Here is a 20,138-nt window from a genome sequence, read left to right as displayed (position 1 = left end):
GGGTCACTCCCAGGACTGCTGAAGCTTTTCCACGTAGACCCATTTGTAAAGGCAGCCTCTGAGAAACTCTGAAGCCTGAGATATTCTACTCCTAGTGTTGGCCATCTGCTGGAACAAACCTATCAAGAAAACAACCCAGGAGGATGATCCAGGGACTGGGCAAATTTGGTGGGATGGCTGAAAAATGTGGAGAAATGGGACACGGGAGGGCAGGCAGGACAACTCAATGTATCCACTTCGCTACAGGCAGCTTCATGACAAGAAAGGAAATAGCCACAATCACTTCACGTGGCAGAGACAGCTTGGCTTTGTGACGCACCAGTAATTGGAGAAACGGAGAGAGAAAAATAAACACAAACCTCTCGCAAAAAGCCTTCGAGTCAAAGGAGAGGAAATTACCCAGACTACCAGGGTATTCTAATCAGAGCCTTCTTATCAGAGTGTCTCCAGTCTAACAAGGAGAAATCCAATCTACAGGGGGCTGGACGCTAAATTAGATCTGATCAGGACATGCTTTCCAACTGCTCAGCAGCAGGTCAAAGCCCAATGCCGGGCTGTGGTTGCTGCTGCTTTCTGGAAAGTGAGCCTAAGTTGTGTCAACTCTCGGTCCCGTGTGAGGGGGGATGCTTTGTCTTTACTCCCAGCTACTCCATTCCATCTGCTAAAAATTTTGGTGAGGTTGAACGAGAGCTGCCTTCCCTGCCCGTGCAAAGTCCTGTGAGTTCTATTAATATCATCACCGCTGTCAGCCTGGGAGACATTTCCTTTTTTAAAAAACATGCACACCGCCCTCCCCCCTTGGCCCCCCCTGGCTGAACCCATGCATGTATTGATCTTTGCAACATGTCATGCCCTGTGCTGGGCATTTTGATGCATGCTAGATTTCTCCTTAATGTATGCAAGGGCATTTTCCCATCCACACCAGACACGCAGATTGTATAGGGATATTTACCCCAGCCCAGTGGAACACAACACCCCCAAATCTACCTCAAGGCCCATGCTGTTGTTACGCTTCCTTCCAGGGATTAATAGCTACAGTTAGTTAGGCTTCTGGTGGTGGTTATACCTTACAGTTTCTTTGCTACAAGCAAAGAACACCATCTGTGAAACACCCAGCTTCCTGCAGAGCCCTGGTGTGTCATTGTAACAAACAGCCTGAAGGGCTCACCTGAGGGCTGCGACCCTTGAAACCAATATGCCTACACAGAGACTCTCAGAGTGAGACAGACCTAGAGACAGAGGTGAGGGGAGACACAGAGAAAAAGACACGGAATCTTCTTTCTCTTGCTTTCAGCTTCACTGAAACCAATCTGACTACTGCTTGTGGATGGACATGCTGCCTGGAAAGCCGCTGGGCATGACAGCCGTGACTGCACTGTCCTAGGAGGACCTGTCCAGGCCTGAGGCTTACAGGACACGGGAAGGGTAGGGAGTGAAGATGTGGAAAGGGAAGGGCTGACGAAGAGTCTCACTTGCTCTTCCTTGAAGAGTCCTTGGGCGTCACCCTGAGAGAGCGCGGCCCACCTTCCTCTCTCTGTTCTTGCGCCTGGCCTCCCTCCCAGACGGTCTACACACTCCTACTGCAGCTTTGCTTAACTGCGCGTGGTGGGGGGGGCGGCCCTTCCTCACCGCCTGTGGCTTGGAGATGGTTTTACAAAGACACACGGACACGCTCGCTCACTCATCTGCACTTCAGATGCACACCTCTACCCAAAGGGCTGAACGCCTTCTCCAGTCAGCTCTTCTCCGGTCTCCACACGGACTTTGCTGTGTGACGGAGGACAAGTCATTTACCTCTCCGAGACCTGTCTTCTCCACTGCTCGCAGGATACTCAAGATCAACTCCTCATACTCACAGGAATTGTGATGGTCACCGAGCGGGCAAGGATGTGTACACGCACACAGATACTCCCGTTCCCAGAGCACAGGCACACGGATGCCACGGCTACCTAATCGCAAACCAGAGATCACTCACCCCCATCATAAAATCTTAAAATACAAGGTTCTTCTCCTTGCCTCTCCATATCAGAGTTCAATTATCCTCTTCCAACATTTAAGCTCAAATGACCAGAATGAAATAAATGCAAATAAATAATCCCAGAGCTTAAAATTCGAGGCAACAAACCTTCCTTTAAATTAAATAAACACATCCCCCCTCAGCCACATCTTACCCAGATAGAGTCACACTGGTGACTGATTATGCGCTTCTGTATAATTATTTCACCACGCCACCCCCACCCTTCTTCAAGGTCACATGCCTGTCAGCAGCTCTGTTTCAGCTTTCTTGCAGCATGGTGTGTCAATGTTTGAGTTCCCTACATTGCCAGCACACTCCTGCAAGGTGCTTCCCCTTGTAGGATTCAACTCAGGCTTAATTCCTAGGCCCCAGATCTACGGTCAGTGACTCATGCCCAGGCCAGGCTCCTGAGCTGTAGCATTTAGATTTGTTCACACTGACCTTGGCCTCCCTCTGCCAACTACCTGGCTTTCTTTCCACCAAAAAGAGGTGATGGAGGTGTGGGGTGGACAGCTCAGAATTTTTTTTTTCCTTTTGGTGTGTGTAAAATCAAAAGAACTGTACAGAGCGTGGCTCGAAGTTTGCAGGGCAGAACCTGCAAAGAGGTTCCGAGACATACACAGTGACAAGGGGCCTACTCACAGCAGCTGTAGGGACACCAGCCCATCAAATAGTCCCTTGGCAAGCTCGGTGATCTTGTTCCCATAGAGCACCCTGCAAAAGAGCAGAGAAGAGAGCGGTCACTGTGGAGGCCAGGGCCCTGGAACCCACTCATGTAGCGGCCATCGCCTCGGCCAACTCCAGCGGGTGGGTGGGTGGGGTTTCTCAGAGCATCTCCTTCCCTGGCTGGCCTCACCCCTCCTCCTTACCAGTGGGAGAGCAGGTGAGTGCCACCAGGGGCTGGAGAGGCAGGCTGTGTGGGAGGCAAGGAGAAATGGGCTCCATCCTGTTTCACTCCTGGGCAGCCCAGTTCAATAAATAATCCACAACAGGGAGCAGCAGTCCCTCTGTAGTGTCTCCCTGAGCGGCTAATATGACTCACACCTCAGCAATAAATAAGATGTGTAGGAAGCTGGCCGGCCCTGTGTCTTCTTGTCTTCAGTGGGTATTGATCAGGCTGAGCCCAACCTATAGAACGTTTCCTTTTAATATCCCATTGCATCCTAGCAATTCCTGAGCTGAGTTCTTTAATCATCCATTCAGACAGGGCTTTGGGTATCTGGGGTCCTATCCAGATGGCACAGGGACTGCTGAGTCAAGGACTGGCTCTCAGGAAACACTGGAGAGGAAGGAACTGTGACCTCGGAGCGATGGCCCCTGCACTCCAGCCCCTTCTTGACCTCCAGGAACCAAGAAACTCTGAATTCTTTTATCCCTTTCTCTTTCAGACCTACAGGGTCCCTCACACCATGTCTATTCGTGGGCTGGCCTTCGGAAACTTGGCGGGGGGGGGGCTTAGGGAAGAATTCTATGGTCAGCTCCTCCAGCCCAGTGCCCAGGGGGTTCAGTTGGCCCCCCACATAGGTGCCGAGGACCCTGCTGGCTTCCCTTGCTTTCATCTGTTTGGCACAGACTGCTTCTCTTGGGTCCAGCCTCCTCTGACATAGAAGAAACTGAGCTAAGGAGGGCTTTTTTCTTTTTGGTTTTTTCCTTTCAATTCCCTCTTGGGCCCTGAAGTACACTGCATGAATGCAATATTCAATCCCCACACAGACTGCAAATCCAGGCTGTTACACATCTTTGAGGAGACAAAATATCAGGGTGAGGAAATAGTAAATGGGAGCGATAAACCAAACCCCCTGTTTTCCAGACGCCACCAGAAAAAAGAGTGTCTCATTCAGCTGGTGGGTGTGTTTCATTAATGTTTCAACAAATTAATGAGTAAATAAAAGTCAGCATGATGGCTCAGGCTCACATTTGTAATTCATATTAATGTCGCACCGCTCACTGTGCCAAACACTGTAGCGTCACTGTCTGCTTGTCTCGGCTGATATCAGAGCTTTTGGTGTAGCAGCAGCTGGTGGGGTGGTGAGACCAGGGACTTGGGCAGGGGATCCTCATATGACCCATCATACCTCCATATGGGACAGCTCTAACCTACTGGGTCAAAACCACTCTCCAGCAGACTGAAGAGGGCTGTGGGTCTACCTTGGAGCAACCTGGGTGTAGACCCACCTGGCTTTGCCCTCAAATCTTTCCTTGACTGCCTTCTTCCCACCTTTCAGGTCTTGAGTGTACACAGCTCTTCCTTGGGAAGCTTCTCCTGAATATTTTAATGTTTTTCACCACCTGTCACCCTGTTTTTATTTCTTCATCACTTCATGATGTTATGTTCCATTACTTATGTATTCATTTACTTAAACGTTTTTCTGTGCCTCTACCTCTCAGCTCCCTTGAACGTCAGCTCCATGCGTGTGGTGACATTATGTGGCTTGCTCATGGCTGGGTCCCTACAGCTGAGAGCTGACAGGGTCTACCACAGTATTTGTTGAAAGAATAAATGAATGAGTACGGGCAAGGCTTTCCTGCCTTTTAGCTTGGCCACTCCTGAGTTTGGGTTGGGTATGTTTGTGTTCCAAGCTCCATGAGACCAAGGGTCTTGTCCATCCAGTTCACTGCCACATTCTATGTGCCTAGTAGGTGTCTACTTGAATGGATGAATGCATAAATTGGGGGGGGGGGGCACTTCCCTTATGGCCCCAGTGTATTTCAGAACTGGCCAGTGGGATGCCAATGCCATGTCTGGCAACCAGATTTTGAATTTTTTTTTTTTCTTTCCCTGCAGGACCAGAAGCATCTCACAGTCCTCAGATTGTGCCCAAGTCCAAGCAGAGGGAAACCAGATAAGGGGAATGGGACGGTGGGGGCGGGGACAGGATCCTGGCAGCACACAGCCACTCCTCTGCTCCTCTGTGATCTTCAGCACAATAAGCAGGCATTAATCTCACAGACGATCCTGTCTTTGATAACCCAGCCAGATGTTCTATTCGATAAATGAAACTAATTTACTCTGCAAGCAGCAGGCAACAGCTGAGTCAAGAGGCTTCCCTGTCCTCAGCCCCCTCCCAGTGGGATGGGGCCAGGTGGGGGAAAATGTGTATCTTGTTACCTGCCCGCTCATAAATTAAGCAAACAGGTTACAGAGAGAAGCAAAGCACAGACAGCTTGCTCACCCCTACTCAGTGGGCGGGTCATCAAGTGACATAAATGATATCAGCTGATGATACCTCTCGAGTCTTAGTGTATATTTTTCACATTATCTGGAGTGAAGAGGCAGCATCACATGGGGTTGAGAGTGTGGGTTCTGTAGTCACACTGTGTGGGTTCAAATCCTGCCTCCCCCCGTTGTGGACTTCGGATAATTATACTTATTCGGCAAGCTTTATTTTTGTGCAATTATTGTGTGCCAGGTACTGTTTCAGGTGCCAGAGATTCAGTCAGGATCAAAACAGATAAAAGCTCCTGTCTGTGCGGAGCTCGGATCACCCCGATTCCTTCTACTGTAAAAGAGAGATGAGGATAAGAGTCTGTATTTTAGGTTGTTCTGAGGACTAAACCTGCAAGACTCCTGGCACACCCTAAGTGCTTTATAGGTACTGCCAATTATTTTAATCATGGTCACCACTGAAGGTGTATTAGGCAGGAAAGATAGCGCTCTCCCCATTTTGTCTGGGGGGGAAATAGACTCAAGTGGCGTCCCCTGGGCCACGTGGTGAGTCACTGACAGAATCAGGACAAAGCTCCATGCCTTCCTGCCCCTGTGGGTCTCTGAGTCCCTGTGGGTGAGGCTGTGGTTCCACCCAGCAGGCTGCCCTAGGGTTGTGAAATCCAAGAAAAGGCCTTACAGGAGGGGGTGGATGCTTACTCAAGAAAAGCTTGAAAATCAGGGGAAGAAAATTAGCTTCTCCCTTGACAAGGTCACATAGATGGGCGAAATGGGCACATTGGTAATAAACATATATTACCGTTCCGTCCCTCCAGGTCCCTAGAAAGCACTGCTGAGGCACGCGGGTGGGAGGGGAAATGTGGGTAGAGCAGAAGATGCATTTGAATTAGAAGCCAATAACTGGGAAGGCTGCTGGGCACTTAATCAATAAAAATAATGCATTTGGGTTGTAGAAATATTCCCCAAGATCAATTTCCCCTGAAGAAATATTTGTTTCTTTTACCAGGTTGCCACAAGTGTGTAAGGGAACATAAAGCCTTGATAAACACCTCCTGAAAAATATGGACACATCCCTCTCCTATTGCCAACTCCGCCCCCCCCCCCCCCTTCCCCCACCCCCCCCCCCCCCCCCAGCCCCATGCGACTCTGCTCCCCACTTACAGTGATGTGAGTGATTTCAGACCCTGGAAGGCATCTGGAGCAATGTCCGATATCTGATTCTTGCTGATGTCTCTAAAAAACATTGATGGGAGAGCCTGAGAACACAGCTCCAAGGTGTGATACGGTCATTCCTAGGTGTGAATCGAGCACTTCAGATATTTAAAGCAGTGAGAATTAATTAGTTTATTTATTCACAGTACAAGAGAAAGGGCTTAAAGACCATTCAGTTCAACTGTCTCTTGACGAAATATACTACATTTGTTTCACTCTTCTTGGCTTTCAAAGAATGCTCACCCACAGCATCTTGACTTTGACATACGGCTTTGCACATGTGAGCCCTCCCTTCATAGGGAAGGCCGCACCTAGGCACATTGGGGCCTTGTTGTGTGTTACCTAGCAATTATAGCATCAACAAAGCAGAAGCTGGCCTCACCCAAACACAGGCCAGGGTTCGGGCATGCATCATCTTCTTGTCGCATGCCTCAGCCAATGCTGATTTTCTTCCCCATATTGTCCTGAGTCATTTCACCTCCCAGTGACCTTTCCTTACTGACCTGAAAAGAGGTTTTGAGCAGTGACTAAAGTCTCTGGTTCGGTGAGTCCTCCAGGTCATGTGATGCAAGCACATCATGAGATCCTCATGGGATGGCTCTGAGATGTGGATTCGTCACTGGTAGTGTTCCTCAGACGGGCGTGAGCCCGCAGCGGCGGGGGGAGGGGGGCGGTGATGCCCAGGGCTGGGGGGTCCGGTGGCCGAGCGGGAGGCTACGTGACAGAAGGCAGCGACCCTGGCTGCGCCGGTGCAGAGGAATCGCCCTGACCTGGCTCCTCCTCAGGGCCCAGAGGCTGCCCCTTTCCTGCATCCCAGTGACTTCCAGCCTCTAGTTCTTGCTAATGGCACTTCACTGAGGCGGAAGACTTTCTCTGAGTCCTTAGCTCGAGGGCGGCCTCTGGGCTCCTATCATTGGAAGGTGAGTTGCCCCAGTTTCCAGAGACAGCGCACCTCTCCAGTTCTTTTTCTTTAACAAAAGACATCAATGGGTCTTTGCTTTTGTGTAGGAGAGAGCGAGCTGGGGTCTTGGAGGGTCAACAAGGAGGAGCCGAGGGACTATGGAGAAGAAAGCACATCTAAGCTGATTCTTAAGCAACTGCCTCCGGCGAGGCCAAACCCCAGCCCTCAGCCTCTGAAGCACACTCCCTGGGTCTGTTTCTCCCCTCCTTCTAATAGCCTTCAAAGGGCTGCATGGCCACCTTTCCTAGGCCTCTGCTCCCTCCGTCCCTGGTTCCAAAGCCAGGAAGTTGAAAGATATTTCACAGGTTAAGGCTTCTTAGGCACAGCTGTCGAGCTTATCCCTTTAGCTGGCAAGATCGCCTCTCACAAATCCACAGATTGTGCTCACAAACTCATCAGTTTACACCAGGCTCTTCTCCGGCGCTCCACTTCTGTATAAGGGTCTTAACCAAGCAAATGCCCTGGATTACCCTAATCTTGCTCGCCCTCCGCCTGCCTGCCTCACTAGGCATGTCAGGCCAGCACGCTGGCTCTGTGCTCAGATCAGACCGCTGAGCGAGCCTGGGTTTTTGTTTTGTTTTGGGGGTTCTGTTTTGTTTTCCTGATCATGGGATGTCTCTTCAAGCTACTTAGATCTCTAGCGTGCAGGAAGAAGTTCTGGAACTTGGGGATAGCAGGGGGAGCCCTCTGCTTTAGCCTCGTCAGGGCAAAGTGGTGGTCAGGCCACAGCTAGCCTTTCAGACGCACTCTTCTCTGTACTCGGGAGGGATGTCTTGTGGTCTTGAAAATGACGGGGAGTAGAAGTGGACAAGTGATAGTTTAGCTGGGGATTGCCCCTGGTGGTCACTTCATCTTAGTTCTTAATTCTGCAGGAAGCAAATGGCAGCTGAAAAGGTGAAGGACCTAGAGCCACAGGTGACTTGACGCAGCTATGTGTTTGGCATCTCAGGTCTTCCCTCACTTCACAATGACGGATGCATGAGGCAGCGGCCCGGCACAGAAGGCAGGCTGGGGAAGGCATCTCCTGCTCCCTGACCTCTATGCCTGAGCCGTCCCGATCCACAGCAGGTGGCCCTGAGCTGACTCCAGGTTCTGGGTCACTCCTGCTCAGTGGTTCTCAAACATCACTAGGGTGTTTACTAAAGCGCACCCCCGGGGAGTCTGCTTTCACGAGCAGGGGGCAGGGGGCTAGAAACCTGCATGTATAGCCCATCTCCAGTGATTCCTGTGCACGTGGTCCCGGGGCCATCCTTTAGACCACGGTGTTTTCCCATCAGGTCGGTCTTAGACATACCCCAGTGCCCTGGGGCTTACAAACTGGATGGCCGAGAGGCAGTGGACTTTCCAGACGGTTCAGAGCCAAGGTGACAGATACGTGTGGAATCCTACTCTACATAAGAGTGCAGAAGCGGAAGAACATGCCTTTCTGGCCAAGTCGCACAGCTGTGGCCCCCATTTGCCTGCGCCGTCAGTTAACCAGCCCTGTAAGACCAGGGGCTTCTCTCTAGTGCCTATTGCGCTCCTCATAAATGGCTTCTCTACCTTGATACTAGTTTTTACCTGGAAGTATTTTTTATACTAAGCCGGCCACGAGAAATGGGGACAAAGTCATTCATTCCAGGAGAATCCTTTGTTGTTGCTGTTGTTGTTATTAGAGAGAAGAGGAGGGTGTAGTTCACACATAGTTGAAGGGAAACTTCTGTTAGAGAGACTGGCCACGTACACCTAGGAGGAATTCACACTTAGGGTTTTAAAATCCATTCTCACCAGGGGCCCTACTTCTCCCAAGCCATCATACTTCAGTCTTGGTTTGTGAAGTTCTGTTAATCGGAAAAATTTTTAAGTGGTCTCTCTTCCCTACCGCCATCTCCTTGGGGAAAAAAAGGGCATCATAATAAATATCAGTAGCATCAGAAGTGATCAAAAATTAAATTCCCTTCGCAGGTCATGACTGAGAAGGTCTTATGAATTTTGAATTGCACAGATCATGGCAACTCCAATGGGATGAAGAAAGGACAGTAAAACATAGCCAAGCTCTAAATTACCTGGACTTCACAAAAAATTAGAGCAGTAACTTAAATCATGCAAGAGATATAGGTTGGGGCAGTGACTGAACTTGTCATTTTTCACTGAAATTACTATCTGGCTGCATAATCAAGCTAGACTTTAAAAATGAATTTGGGGGGGGGTATGGAGTGAGCTGGGGAAGCAGGGAGACCAGGAGATTAATGGCCCAAGGTTTTAAATATTAAGGTCTATATTTATACAGCTCCTCCAGCAAGGATGCTGCCAAGGGGAGAGAAAAAAGTACGTGCTCAGGGCTGGCTCATTATGTTGGTTTCTACTTCTGGAATTGTACCAGGAGAAAATCTTGTTTGGTTTGGATTTCCAGGAAGATGGGAAGTTGCCTTCCCAAGATCCGAGGGTAAAGCCTACCAATGCCACTGTTTCTTGGGGATGTTTATTTTTAACATAAAAGGAGTCAGCAGACACTTAACCTCTTTAATGGAGGCCCTCTACCCAAGGGAAACCGATGAATCAGCCTTCAGCAGAAGGGCGCAAGATTGAGTCGGTGCATGTTTCTACCTGCTCTCTCTTCCTCTGTGGGGGCCAGAGAGGGTAAATAACTGGGATGAAAACAGCATTTTGATTACTGGACCATGATAAATGACTTCTCAGCCCAGAAAAGGGAAAGGTGTCTCCTTCCCCTATTCTTAATATCTATGCTGGCAATGGCTGGGCCATTTCTGAATCCTACTAGCCTCCCTTGCGAGCGCCCTGGTCTGAGTGACTCACAGAGCGGGGCTCAGGGCAGTCATAGGTTAGGGAAGGGTGGTGATGATGTTGCCCCCATGGCGGGGATAAGGGCCATGATGCATGATGCTGTCAGTGGTGCCGTGGTAGGGAAGGAATAGCAGTGTTGGTGTCCCCCAGGTATTGATAGGATACAGTGGTCAGTGATCCTGGATGCAGTGGTAATGGGGATGGTGGGGATAATCACAGGCAAGACATATGTGGTTGGAGGATAAGGAAGGGCCCAAGGCTTCTTATCTCACTTAGAAAGAATAGAAAGTCCTTACCCATGGTCTAAAGGGTCCACAGGATCTGGCGCTACGTACCTACTTCTCCAACACAATCCCCACCATTCTCTCCCTCACCCTCCCGTCCTCCTTGCTGCTCTGCAAACCATCCACGTACGCTCCCCAGGGCTCGTCACTTGCTCTCTCCTGAGAGCTCCTTATTCCCACCCTTCATTTGGGTCACCTGCACAGAGAGGCTCCTGTGGGCCCTTCCTTTGTTTTACTTTCTAGTACTTACCAATTTCTGGTACTTGTTCCTTTTCTGCGTTCTCCCACTCAAGTATGTAAGCTCCACAGGAGCAAACTTTGTTTTAGTGCACACTCCGTCCAGAGACCCTGCAGTTCCTGCACGTGGTAGACGCTCACTCTTTGTTAGATGTGTGTGTGCATGGCCGTAGGCATGTTGGTTAGGGTGCTGTAGACGGATACAAGGCCACTGTCCCAGCTTTATTGACACTCCTATTTCAGGTCCACATCATGAAAGCGAGGACAGTCAAAATGGTGGTACAGGTTTTTTTAGCCAACTCAGCTCTACCTCTGACTCAGATAATTTCACTTTGTTCTAGTTGGAGAGACCCCTAGCTCTGAGGTGTCTAAATCCATATACCTCACCATCTGAAAGCAACACTCCTGACCCACACCTCCCAATCTTAGAGAGCATTCCAGGTCCAACACTAAACTCTCCAGGAAGGATGCAAGGCAGGCAGTCATCTGGGCAGGTTGCCCATGACACAGGACACCCATTACCCCCCGCATAAAAACATTGGCCTCATCCCTTCCCTGGGGAAACTCACATTCGCTTCAGTTTCTTGTACTGGGTGAAGGCTCCAGCAGGGATGGATTTGATGGAGTTCTGTTCCAGGCGTCTGGGAAACAGAGCAGAGAAGAGTCAGTTAACCATCCACCTGTCAAGAGGTGGTGGCTGAGGCCTTGAAGACAGGATGGTCCCTCTTATCACATGGCACCCACTATTGGTTATAAGACACCAGGCAAACACTGTGTGAAAGCTAGAGACCCATGTTCTAGTGGAAGGAGCACCCATCCCAGGATCTAATGGCCGTTGGAAAAATGAAAGAAGATGACATCTCCTTGAGGATTCTGGCTCTTGCTTATTATAAGCCATCTTTGAAAGCAGAGGTCTTCTTCAAAAAATCTGTAGCACCAGAGTGCTGAAAAAGTCAAAGGGATAAAGAGAAGAAGAGATGGCCTGTGGGCCAGTGATACCTGCCTGCCAGAGAAGCATGTCACCTTTCAGTAAACACTCAACCCCTCCCTGCCACAGGGGTACCGAACAGGCAGGAATGACAATGGCTGACTTCATTTCTGGTTTTTTTATTAAGGTATAACTGACTTAGTTTCAGGAGTACAACATACAATAAACAACAACATTTGATATTTGTTTCTGGGTTTTTCAATGGGCTTCTAAAGTGCTGGAGAAACGGCCTTCAAATCTTTAGGCTCCCAGCCTGACACCCATCAAACTGGCTTCCTGACATCCCGAGGCCCCTAGGGGCCCCAGTCGGACCACCCCCCGGGAGCTACTGCTAGAACCCCTGGCTTTACCACCTTATGGACTTCCCTGAAGTGCTTCCTCTCCTGGGACTGCAGAATGACAAGAAATGCTACAGGCCCAGGGCCCAGAACTTCCTTGAAGAGAAGGGGCCATGGGGAGTGAGCAAGCATCTCAATGCTTTATTCTCTCGCCTCTCAGATGACTTCCTGTCAAGAACAGGTGTGGAGGGCCACAGGCCTGAATGGGAGGCAGGACCCTCTGTTAGAGGTGATGAGTGAATGCCCTGGCCTTGGCCAAGGACTCAGCCTCTCCTTCTTGCCCATCTCCCTTTTCTCCAGGGTGTGGATCTTTTCATCACCTCCTCATTTGACATGGATGTTCCCCATACCCCCAGCTGGGAAGACACACAAAAAGGTGTGTGCAGGGAGGGATGGGGGGAGCAGAAGGGACAGACGGGCGGAAGCGGCTCCCTTGGAGGCTACATCTAGTGGATGCATTTCTGGCGGGGATGAGCCCATTCATCTTTTTTTTTTTAAAGATTTTATTTATTTATTTGAGAGAGAGAGAATGAGAGAGAGCACATGAGAAGGGGGAGGGTCAGAGGGAGAAGCAGGCTCCCTGCCGAGCAGGGAGCCCGATGTGGGACTCGATCCCGGGACTCCAGGATCATGACCTGAGCCGAAGGCAGTCGCTTAACCGACTGAGCCACCCAGGCGCCCGAGCCCATTCATCTTGAAGAGTAATCCCCGCTGCAGAGTCAGGGAGACAGTCATATTAATTTGTGCCTCTGCAATCTCATCTTCATTGGGGGAAGAGAGTATTTGTTACTGGAACCGCTAATGGAGCAGTTTGCCAGCAATTTTCCCATTTCAAACAACATCTCAGCTGCTAATGTGCAATGGTTTGTCAGGCCTACCCATAACACAGACAAATCACTCTCCAGGCCAAAGGAAGGGTGGGCGGGTGGGAGGAGAAAGGGAGCATCAGGACAGATCATTCTTGGCTGCTGGATGAAGAGAGTCTACAAAGGAGACTGCCACGCTCTATTAAGAAAGCCTTGTGGCCTGCCGGAGGGGGTGGGGAGCATGCTCTGTGGGCACACGGCACAGGCTGGCTGGACGGAGCCGGGCTGGCTCATGGGAGGGCACAAGAGCAAGCCACCAGGTCTTAGAGTCTGTGAGCTACCGGATCCAGCCACCCACGGAGGCAGCGGACTCGGGGCAGGCTGCCTTGACTGAGATGTTCCAAGGACATTCTTGTTTTCCAGCTGAGCAGAGTTCAGTAGGGATTTCTCAACCAAGGCAGTGGCTCTATGGGTCTCTGGGGCTGCCAGTCAGGTGGAAAATGCTCTCCAGGAATCCTGTGATTCACCTGCCACTTTGGCAAGGGATTGTGGCTGGATGATGCCTCTGGGGAGAGCCACTGTCTGTAATGATGGCAACGCCCTCAGTTTTTGCAAGAGGATCCACCGCTCCCAGCTGCAGGCCAAGAGCCCATGCGAGTCAGGTCAGCACTGCGTGGGAGGTCAGCCGGCTATGTGTGCGATTCATACTCAATTAACCTCCACTGTAGTGACGGGCGTAAGAGCCGAGGGAGGGATGAACCAGCGAGCAGTACGTGGTACCTGTCCCCAAGGAGTTTAATAATCTGGGGACAGCAACAGCCCAAGACGGTCCATCACAGAACCAAATTCTATGGCTCACATAACAAACAGGAAGAGCTATCATTTATGAGGCCAAGTTGATTTATGTCTGTTATCTCTTTTAATCCTTACATTTATGAAGCAAGCTGTGTTGGCCTCATTTTGTGGATGCTGAAAATAAAACCTAGAGGGACCAAATAGCCTGTCCAGAGTGACAGAGCAAGTAATTGGCAGAACTGACATCTGTTTGTACCCATCGGACATACTGCCTGCCTCTCCTTCTGAAAACAGAGAAACTGAGGCCTAGAGACTAAAGTGACTTCCCCAAAGTCACAGAAAGGTTCGGGAGGTTAAGACCCCAGGCAGCCTCTGCAGAAGTCGGTATTTTGTAAAAAGGCTGAAGGAGTTGAGGGAGACGCTGTACAGATGCGAATATATATAGATATGCAAATAGAGTGCAAAGGTGTGGTTTTGAACAAAGAACTCCAATCTCTGCAGGGACGGCTCTGTGCGTCCCGTACTCGTCAGACGCACACACTCTAGGGATGGTATTTGTCTCTGCAGCCTCTCTGCTGCTTATGCTGCTGTGGGTCCTGGCTGGGCACCGAACCCCTTACGGAGTGCCAAGGCCATGGCAAGTGCCACGATGTGGGTTAACCTTGCCCCAAGGGGCATCAGAGTTTGTCTGGGGGGTGTAGCTGTGAATAGTCGGTGTTCTTCAAATGCAAAGTAAAGGTGAGGGTAGGGATAATGACAATAATAAGAGCTAATAGCTATCAGGTGCTTGTAAGTCAGGCATTAGGCTAAGAGTTTTACCTGGTTTATCTTAATATATACACCTCTCTGAGGCAAGTCCTATTCATTATTACCATCTCCACTTTAAACGTGAGAAAATGGAGGCTCAGAGATGTTAAGTCACTTGTCCAGATTCACATAGCCAGGAAGAGCTACAGCTGGGATGAAACTCAAGTTCGTCCCATTCAAAAACCTCAACTCTCCGTCACCGAGCTTTGCCAAATCCCATTTGGAGCGGAGGCATCTCCATTTTTAGTCATTGCCAGCTCATCCTCAGGGAAACGGCCCCTTCGTCAAGGGAGTAAGCCCACAGTGAGTGTGCACACACGAAGTTTCTATGCAGCAGATAGCCCCTGGTGGGTTTTATACAGCCTGGAACAAGCATGCAAAGATCCATATTCCCAGTGACAAAAGGTGTGAAGGATGAGAAGAAGCAGTAGCATCAGCAAAAACTGTCACATTTAGAGAGGTGTCTGAAGCCAACAGCTGTTTTAGGTCTCTCTTAAATGGCACATGGGTCTTTCTTTGTCTGGCAAACATTCTTCAGGCTGCAAACTGATTTAATAGAACTAGCATAAAAACAAACATACAAATCAAACATCTGAACATCTTCTGGCACCAGTAAACACAATGGGAACATCTGATGGGGATTTCAGCCATTTGCGCTCTGTATTGATTTGCCGTAGTTTCTCGGTGCTTCCTTAATGATCTGTCATTTGCAAACATGCGACTGAACACAATATATTTCTAGCAGTGCATAAGTCAACATGATGCCAGAGAGACTGGCAGGGGCACGGCAGCGCAACGGCAAGGCTACGAGTCACCTGATAGAGCGGTTCTGGAGCTGGGTTCGAGTATTGGTGGCAGAAATGGCTGAGGTGGCAAGAAGGACAAACATCTACCATTTACTGAGGGCCGTTTATATGTTCGACACTGGGCTCTTTACACACTGGCTTTTAGTCCTTCAACAATCCTACAAAGCAAGTATTATTATTAGTATAATAACAACAAAGATGAGGGCTGCGGGCATAGGTGACATGAGTCATTTGTGACCTGCTCTGCACAATACCTGGCATTTGCCGACAGAAAACAGAGGCGCAGGCATGGAGCCAGATTCGCTCTTCTGATTATATGCATGTGCCCAGATGCCTCTCCCAGAGAATTTTTTTTTTTATCATCTTAGGAAAAAAATGAAAGAAAAATAGTATGGGAACTTGAGACTAAACCATTCTATCATGTTGCACATGTGACCCCGTGCATAGGTTTTTCTTTTTAGGTTCCATTCAGTGTCTTCCAAACATTGTGCTAATTTTCTGCACAATTGTGCTACTTAATCTTCATAGAAAATCTCTAGTAGGGCTGATGAGCCCCATTTTGCAAAGGGGGGAGCGGACTGAAGCAGGAGATGTTAAGAAAGGTGCCCTAGGTAAGAGGCAAAACTGGGAATTCAACCCTGGACTACTTATCTCAAGGCTCCGGTCTTAATTATTCTGTGCTGCATCCGCTTCCCTTTTATTCCACTGCCCCATCCCACCCCATCTCCCCACCTTCCATGTGACAGTCCCTCAGAAACCTGGTGCTCTCAGAACATTGAAGAATCCTGGATGGTGATGGCTTCCAGAACCCTCCAGTCCTTTTGTTCTGTTGTCTGCTTTTTTTTCCTTTTCCTTTCCCATCCTCTCTTTTTAAAATCCCCTGGTGACCAGTATAATGGGAGAATATGTGTTTTTGTTAAGCAGATAAGCCACTATTTATCTCCTCACCCCAGACAATATGACTGAGGTGAAATGATGGCTACCTTTCCCCCAGATGCTTTCACTTATGACTCGACAGGAAGCCCATCCGCGGCCTTTCTCCATCAACTAAATTGAGCTGCTAGAGCAGAGGGCATGAGGCACACTGGATGGCGCTGTGTGTGTGTATGTATGGGTGCGGGGGACAGAGCAAACTGGAAGAAGATGGGACAGAGATTAAGATGAAGCTCTAGCTACAGACGGTCCTCTTGAGCCTTGAGGACTCTGGAGGGAAGACAGAAGACCACAGAAGAGAGGAAGGTGTGAGCCTCTGGCTCTTCCCAGAATCTATCCCTGGTAGAGGCTGGAGCTGGTTCAGAGAAACGACAGAGAGCAGCAAGAACGGTGCCGTTGGTGGGAGCTCAGTTTCGAGGAAAATCTGCAGGGAGCTGTCTCACTGTGGGTTCTCTGGAAGAAAGCTATTTTTAGAGGAATTGGCTCTGCTATGCGGGGAGACCAGCACACAGTCCTCTGAGCTGCTTCGGCTTTGAAAAAAAATTCTAAAAGAGTTTGCCAGATTGCTTTGCATGAGAGATAGCCCTTCCTCCCCCCAAAAGTTGGGGAGTGCAGAACCCCTCCCAAGGTGTTAGAGAATCACTACCGGCTGAGGATTGTGCACAGGGCCTGGAGAGCCTGATAGGGTGCCAAGCATCCCTAAAGAGAGGGGGGAAATCTGCACTGTATGGGTGCCATGGACAAAAGGCAGAATTCCCGACAGTAAAAAGTCACATTCAGATGTCTCTGGGATGATAAATCAGACACCTCCTATTCATCCTGGGCTAGGTACTGCAGTTTCAACTCTCTACTCTCTATCTCATCTTTCAACCTCCCCCATCTGCTGGTCTTCTCTCCCTGCTATGAGGATGCGTTTCAGCTGTTTTCAAGACTTCAGGGCCAACACACGGGTCCCTAGGCAAGGGCTTTGTTACCTTGAAGAATGAGCAGGTTTCTTCCTCAAAGGTCTTTCTTACATGTCACCTCTCCCCATCCCCTCCTAACCATAGAATCTTGTCTCATCTCTTTAATGTCTCAGTTTCATTTCATCACAGAAGGAGAAATCCTGGGCAATCTGTCTGGTGGGCCGTGGGTGCTCGGCAAGCAGGGGCAGCCTTATTTCCATGTCTGCATACATTTGCATGAAGATGAGCTACTGCCAGGCTCCATTCCTAATGCAAGTGGCTAGCCTGGTTCTTGAACCTCTTCTCTCATCCATAACCCTCAAGAACCTTACCTAGCGTTGGGGAAGGTTTGTGTATGCGGGTAGCTCCAGCTCCTATGATATGGTCCAACGCTTCTCACTGAGCCTAATAAAAGTGGAAGTGGTAGTAGTACTAGCAGTAGTAAAATACCAACAGTCCTGGCTGACAGTCTATCCTCTGTGTCAGACACAACGCTGAGCATTTGACAGCACACGTTCATTTCGCTTTCACGAGACCTGTTAAGAAGGTACCACTGGTCTCCGCATGGTTCGGTTGAGGAAAACAAGACTCAGAAAAGTTATTTAACCAAGAGCTAAAAGGCAGGGCCAGAGCTAGTATGTGGATCTAGCTCCCTGAATTCAAGGTCTACACTCTTAAGAATCTGGTTGCTGTTTGTGGCTGTTTGTTTTTAGAAGCACTCCAGCTAGGTTGGTCATTCCCAGACTTTTAGATTTCACAGGCTAGGTGGTTCCAGACCTTTCATTTTGCCAGTTAAGGTGCCCTGTGTGTGTGTGTGTTATATAATACATGTTTATATAGAGACATACATTTATAATTATATAATAATTACATATGTGATTAAACACATATTTATCACGTACATGTGCATGCACACACAAGCATATATATTCTGCCTTCAGCAAGCATCATTTCATAAGATAGAGGGCATTTTAAAAAACAACAATAACAGAATAAGGGAGCCCAGGAATTTAAAATAAAGGATAGTGTTTTAAATTGAATATTTTTGCTCAACAGAAAAACATCACATTGTTCTTGTTTTTCTCACTTTACCTCACACCAGGAAAAAGATATCAGTAATCCGACAGCCTTTCAGAAATTGCTACTCTAGTTTGTTAACATCCCTTTATTTTATTATTATTTTTAAAGATTTTATTTATTCATTTGAGACACAGAGATAGAGAGAGAGAGAAAGCATGAGTAGGGAGAGAGAGAAGCAGGCTCCTCGCTGAGCCAGGAGCCCGATGTGGGGCTCGATCCCAGGACCCTGGGATCATGACCTGAGCCGAAGGCAGACGCTTAACCATCTGAGCCACCCAGGCGCCCTGTTAATATCCCTTTAAAAACTTGATGTCCAGGTATGAGCCCAACAGTCCAGGTATGGCTTGGTCTGCATGGGTCTCACCTCTGATGTGGACATCTGCAATTTCTCTCTCCCAGACACCTGAGCTGTGTGCCTGTGAGGCCCAAGTTGGAGGTATAAAGATGTGGGGCAGAGGAGGGTGAATCAGGGGTTGGCAGGGGTCAAGTTACAGCTTGACTATTAGACTGGCCTCTTTCATCAGGCTGTGGTTTGAGGAAAGATCTATGGCTGCCAAAGAGGGAAGATAAACCTGGCAGATGGAGGGAGAAAGGAACGAAGTGGGGCAGAGAAAGAAAGCAAAGATCTTTGGGAATCTGAAATGAGATGAACATGGGAAAGAATTCTGTCTAGAACGTCTGACTTGGGAGGGCCAGAGCCCTACCCTGGCATGGGTGGAGAGGGAAGGTGGGCAGCTTTTATGACAAGGAGCAAAGCATTAACTGGGTGAAGAGAGAGATGGGGCTGGGAAGTGAGGTGGGAAGATCATTGGTGGGGGAGAGGCAGAGAAGGGGGGGAAATGAATCAGGAGAGGAAGATAAAGACAAGGGGAAAGAGTACGGAATGGGGAAGAGAGTAAGGCCGGGAACAAAAGGAATTCAGAGAAGAAGAGAAGGGGATGAGCAGGAGCCGCATGGGGTCTAAGTGAGCTCCTTCCATGGAAGGGATCTCCAAAGCGAGAGCAATACACCATGAGGAGCGAAGGGAAACAGCAAAATGTGAAGTGAATTAATTGTTGGTTCTTGCCAAAAGGAAGACTGAAGGTTGAGCAAAGGCCATGGAAAGTGTGGGTGTCAGGCCAAAAGGACGCTTTACTGACTGGTTCCTGCCTGCAGGCGTGAGTTGTGTCTACTAGGGCTGGGGGAAAAAAGTTTTGAAGGGAATTAGGGAAAAGCTGGTAAAACCAATGAAGAAAGAAGAAACTGACTCTCCACTGTGGTAAATCATGTTTCTTCTCATCTTAATCAGGATGAAAGAAAAGTCTTTAAAATGTCCCTTTGATCTGGCTCCTCATTGCCTCTCTGATCTCATCCTCGAACGCTCTCCCTTATGTTTACTTCACTCCAGCAACACTGGCCTTCTGGTATAGCAGGCACACTCCTACCTCTGGGCCTTTGCACGTGCTGTGCCCTCCACCTGCAACACTCTTCCTCCACATAGCCACATATTTTGTCCCCCCTAGTTACTTTGAATCTTTTCCTTGTTTTATTTTTCTCCACAGAAGCCATCGCCTTCTATCATGTCATATAATTTGTTTTGCTTTGTTTATTGTTTATTACCTCCCCCCTCCCCCGAATGCAAGCATCATAAAGACAGAAATTTTATGTCTCTTATTCACTGATGCTCCTCAAGCACAGAACTACGATTGGAACATAGCGGGCTAGACGGTTTGCTGAATGAATGTGTGAATGGCTGAGAGAGTTAATGGGCCGTCTATCGGAATAGAAGGGCATGCATAGGAGGAGGAAGGGGGGGGGAGAAGAGCAACAGAGAGGCTAGGGGAACGTGTGTCTTATTTGGAGGATTTTATCTGATGATATTTGGAGTAGGAGGGTTCTATCTCACCGTGTTTTTTTTTTTTTTAAAGATTTTATTTATTCATTTGAGAGAGAATGAGATAGAGAGAGCATGAGAGGGGGGAGGGTCAGAGGGAGAAGCAG

The 20,138-nt window shown here is 48.9% G+C and overlaps 1 protein-coding gene across 2 annotated transcripts in view; it reads right to left on the bottom strand.

Moving 5' to 3' along the window:
• Positions 1-20,138, bottom strand: part of SLIT3 (slit guidance ligand 3) — a 592,885-nt gene that overhangs the window by 97,697 nt on the left and 475,050 nt on the right. For both annotated transcript variants that reach the window (XM_021695640.2, XM_044917114.1), the window contains exons 10-12: positions 11,231-11,302; positions 6,345-6,416; positions 2,660-2,731 (exon numbers count right to left, since the gene is read on the bottom strand). In XM_021695640.2, coding sequence (XP_021551315.2) covers positions 2,660-2,731; positions 6,345-6,416; positions 11,231-11,302 — 216 coding nt within the window. The remainder of the gene's footprint in view (positions 1-2,659; positions 2,732-6,344; positions 6,417-11,230; positions 11,303-20,138) is intronic.

Source organism: Neomonachus schauinslandi, chromosome 7 (assembly GCF_002201575.2).
Source record: "Neomonachus schauinslandi chromosome 7, ASM220157v2, whole genome shotgun sequence".
Lineage (NCBI taxonomy): Eukaryota > Metazoa > Chordata > Mammalia > Carnivora > Phocidae > Neomonachus > Neomonachus schauinslandi.
Note: the sequence above shows the minus strand (reverse complement) of the source record. Positions and strands in the feature narration are given on the sequence as shown.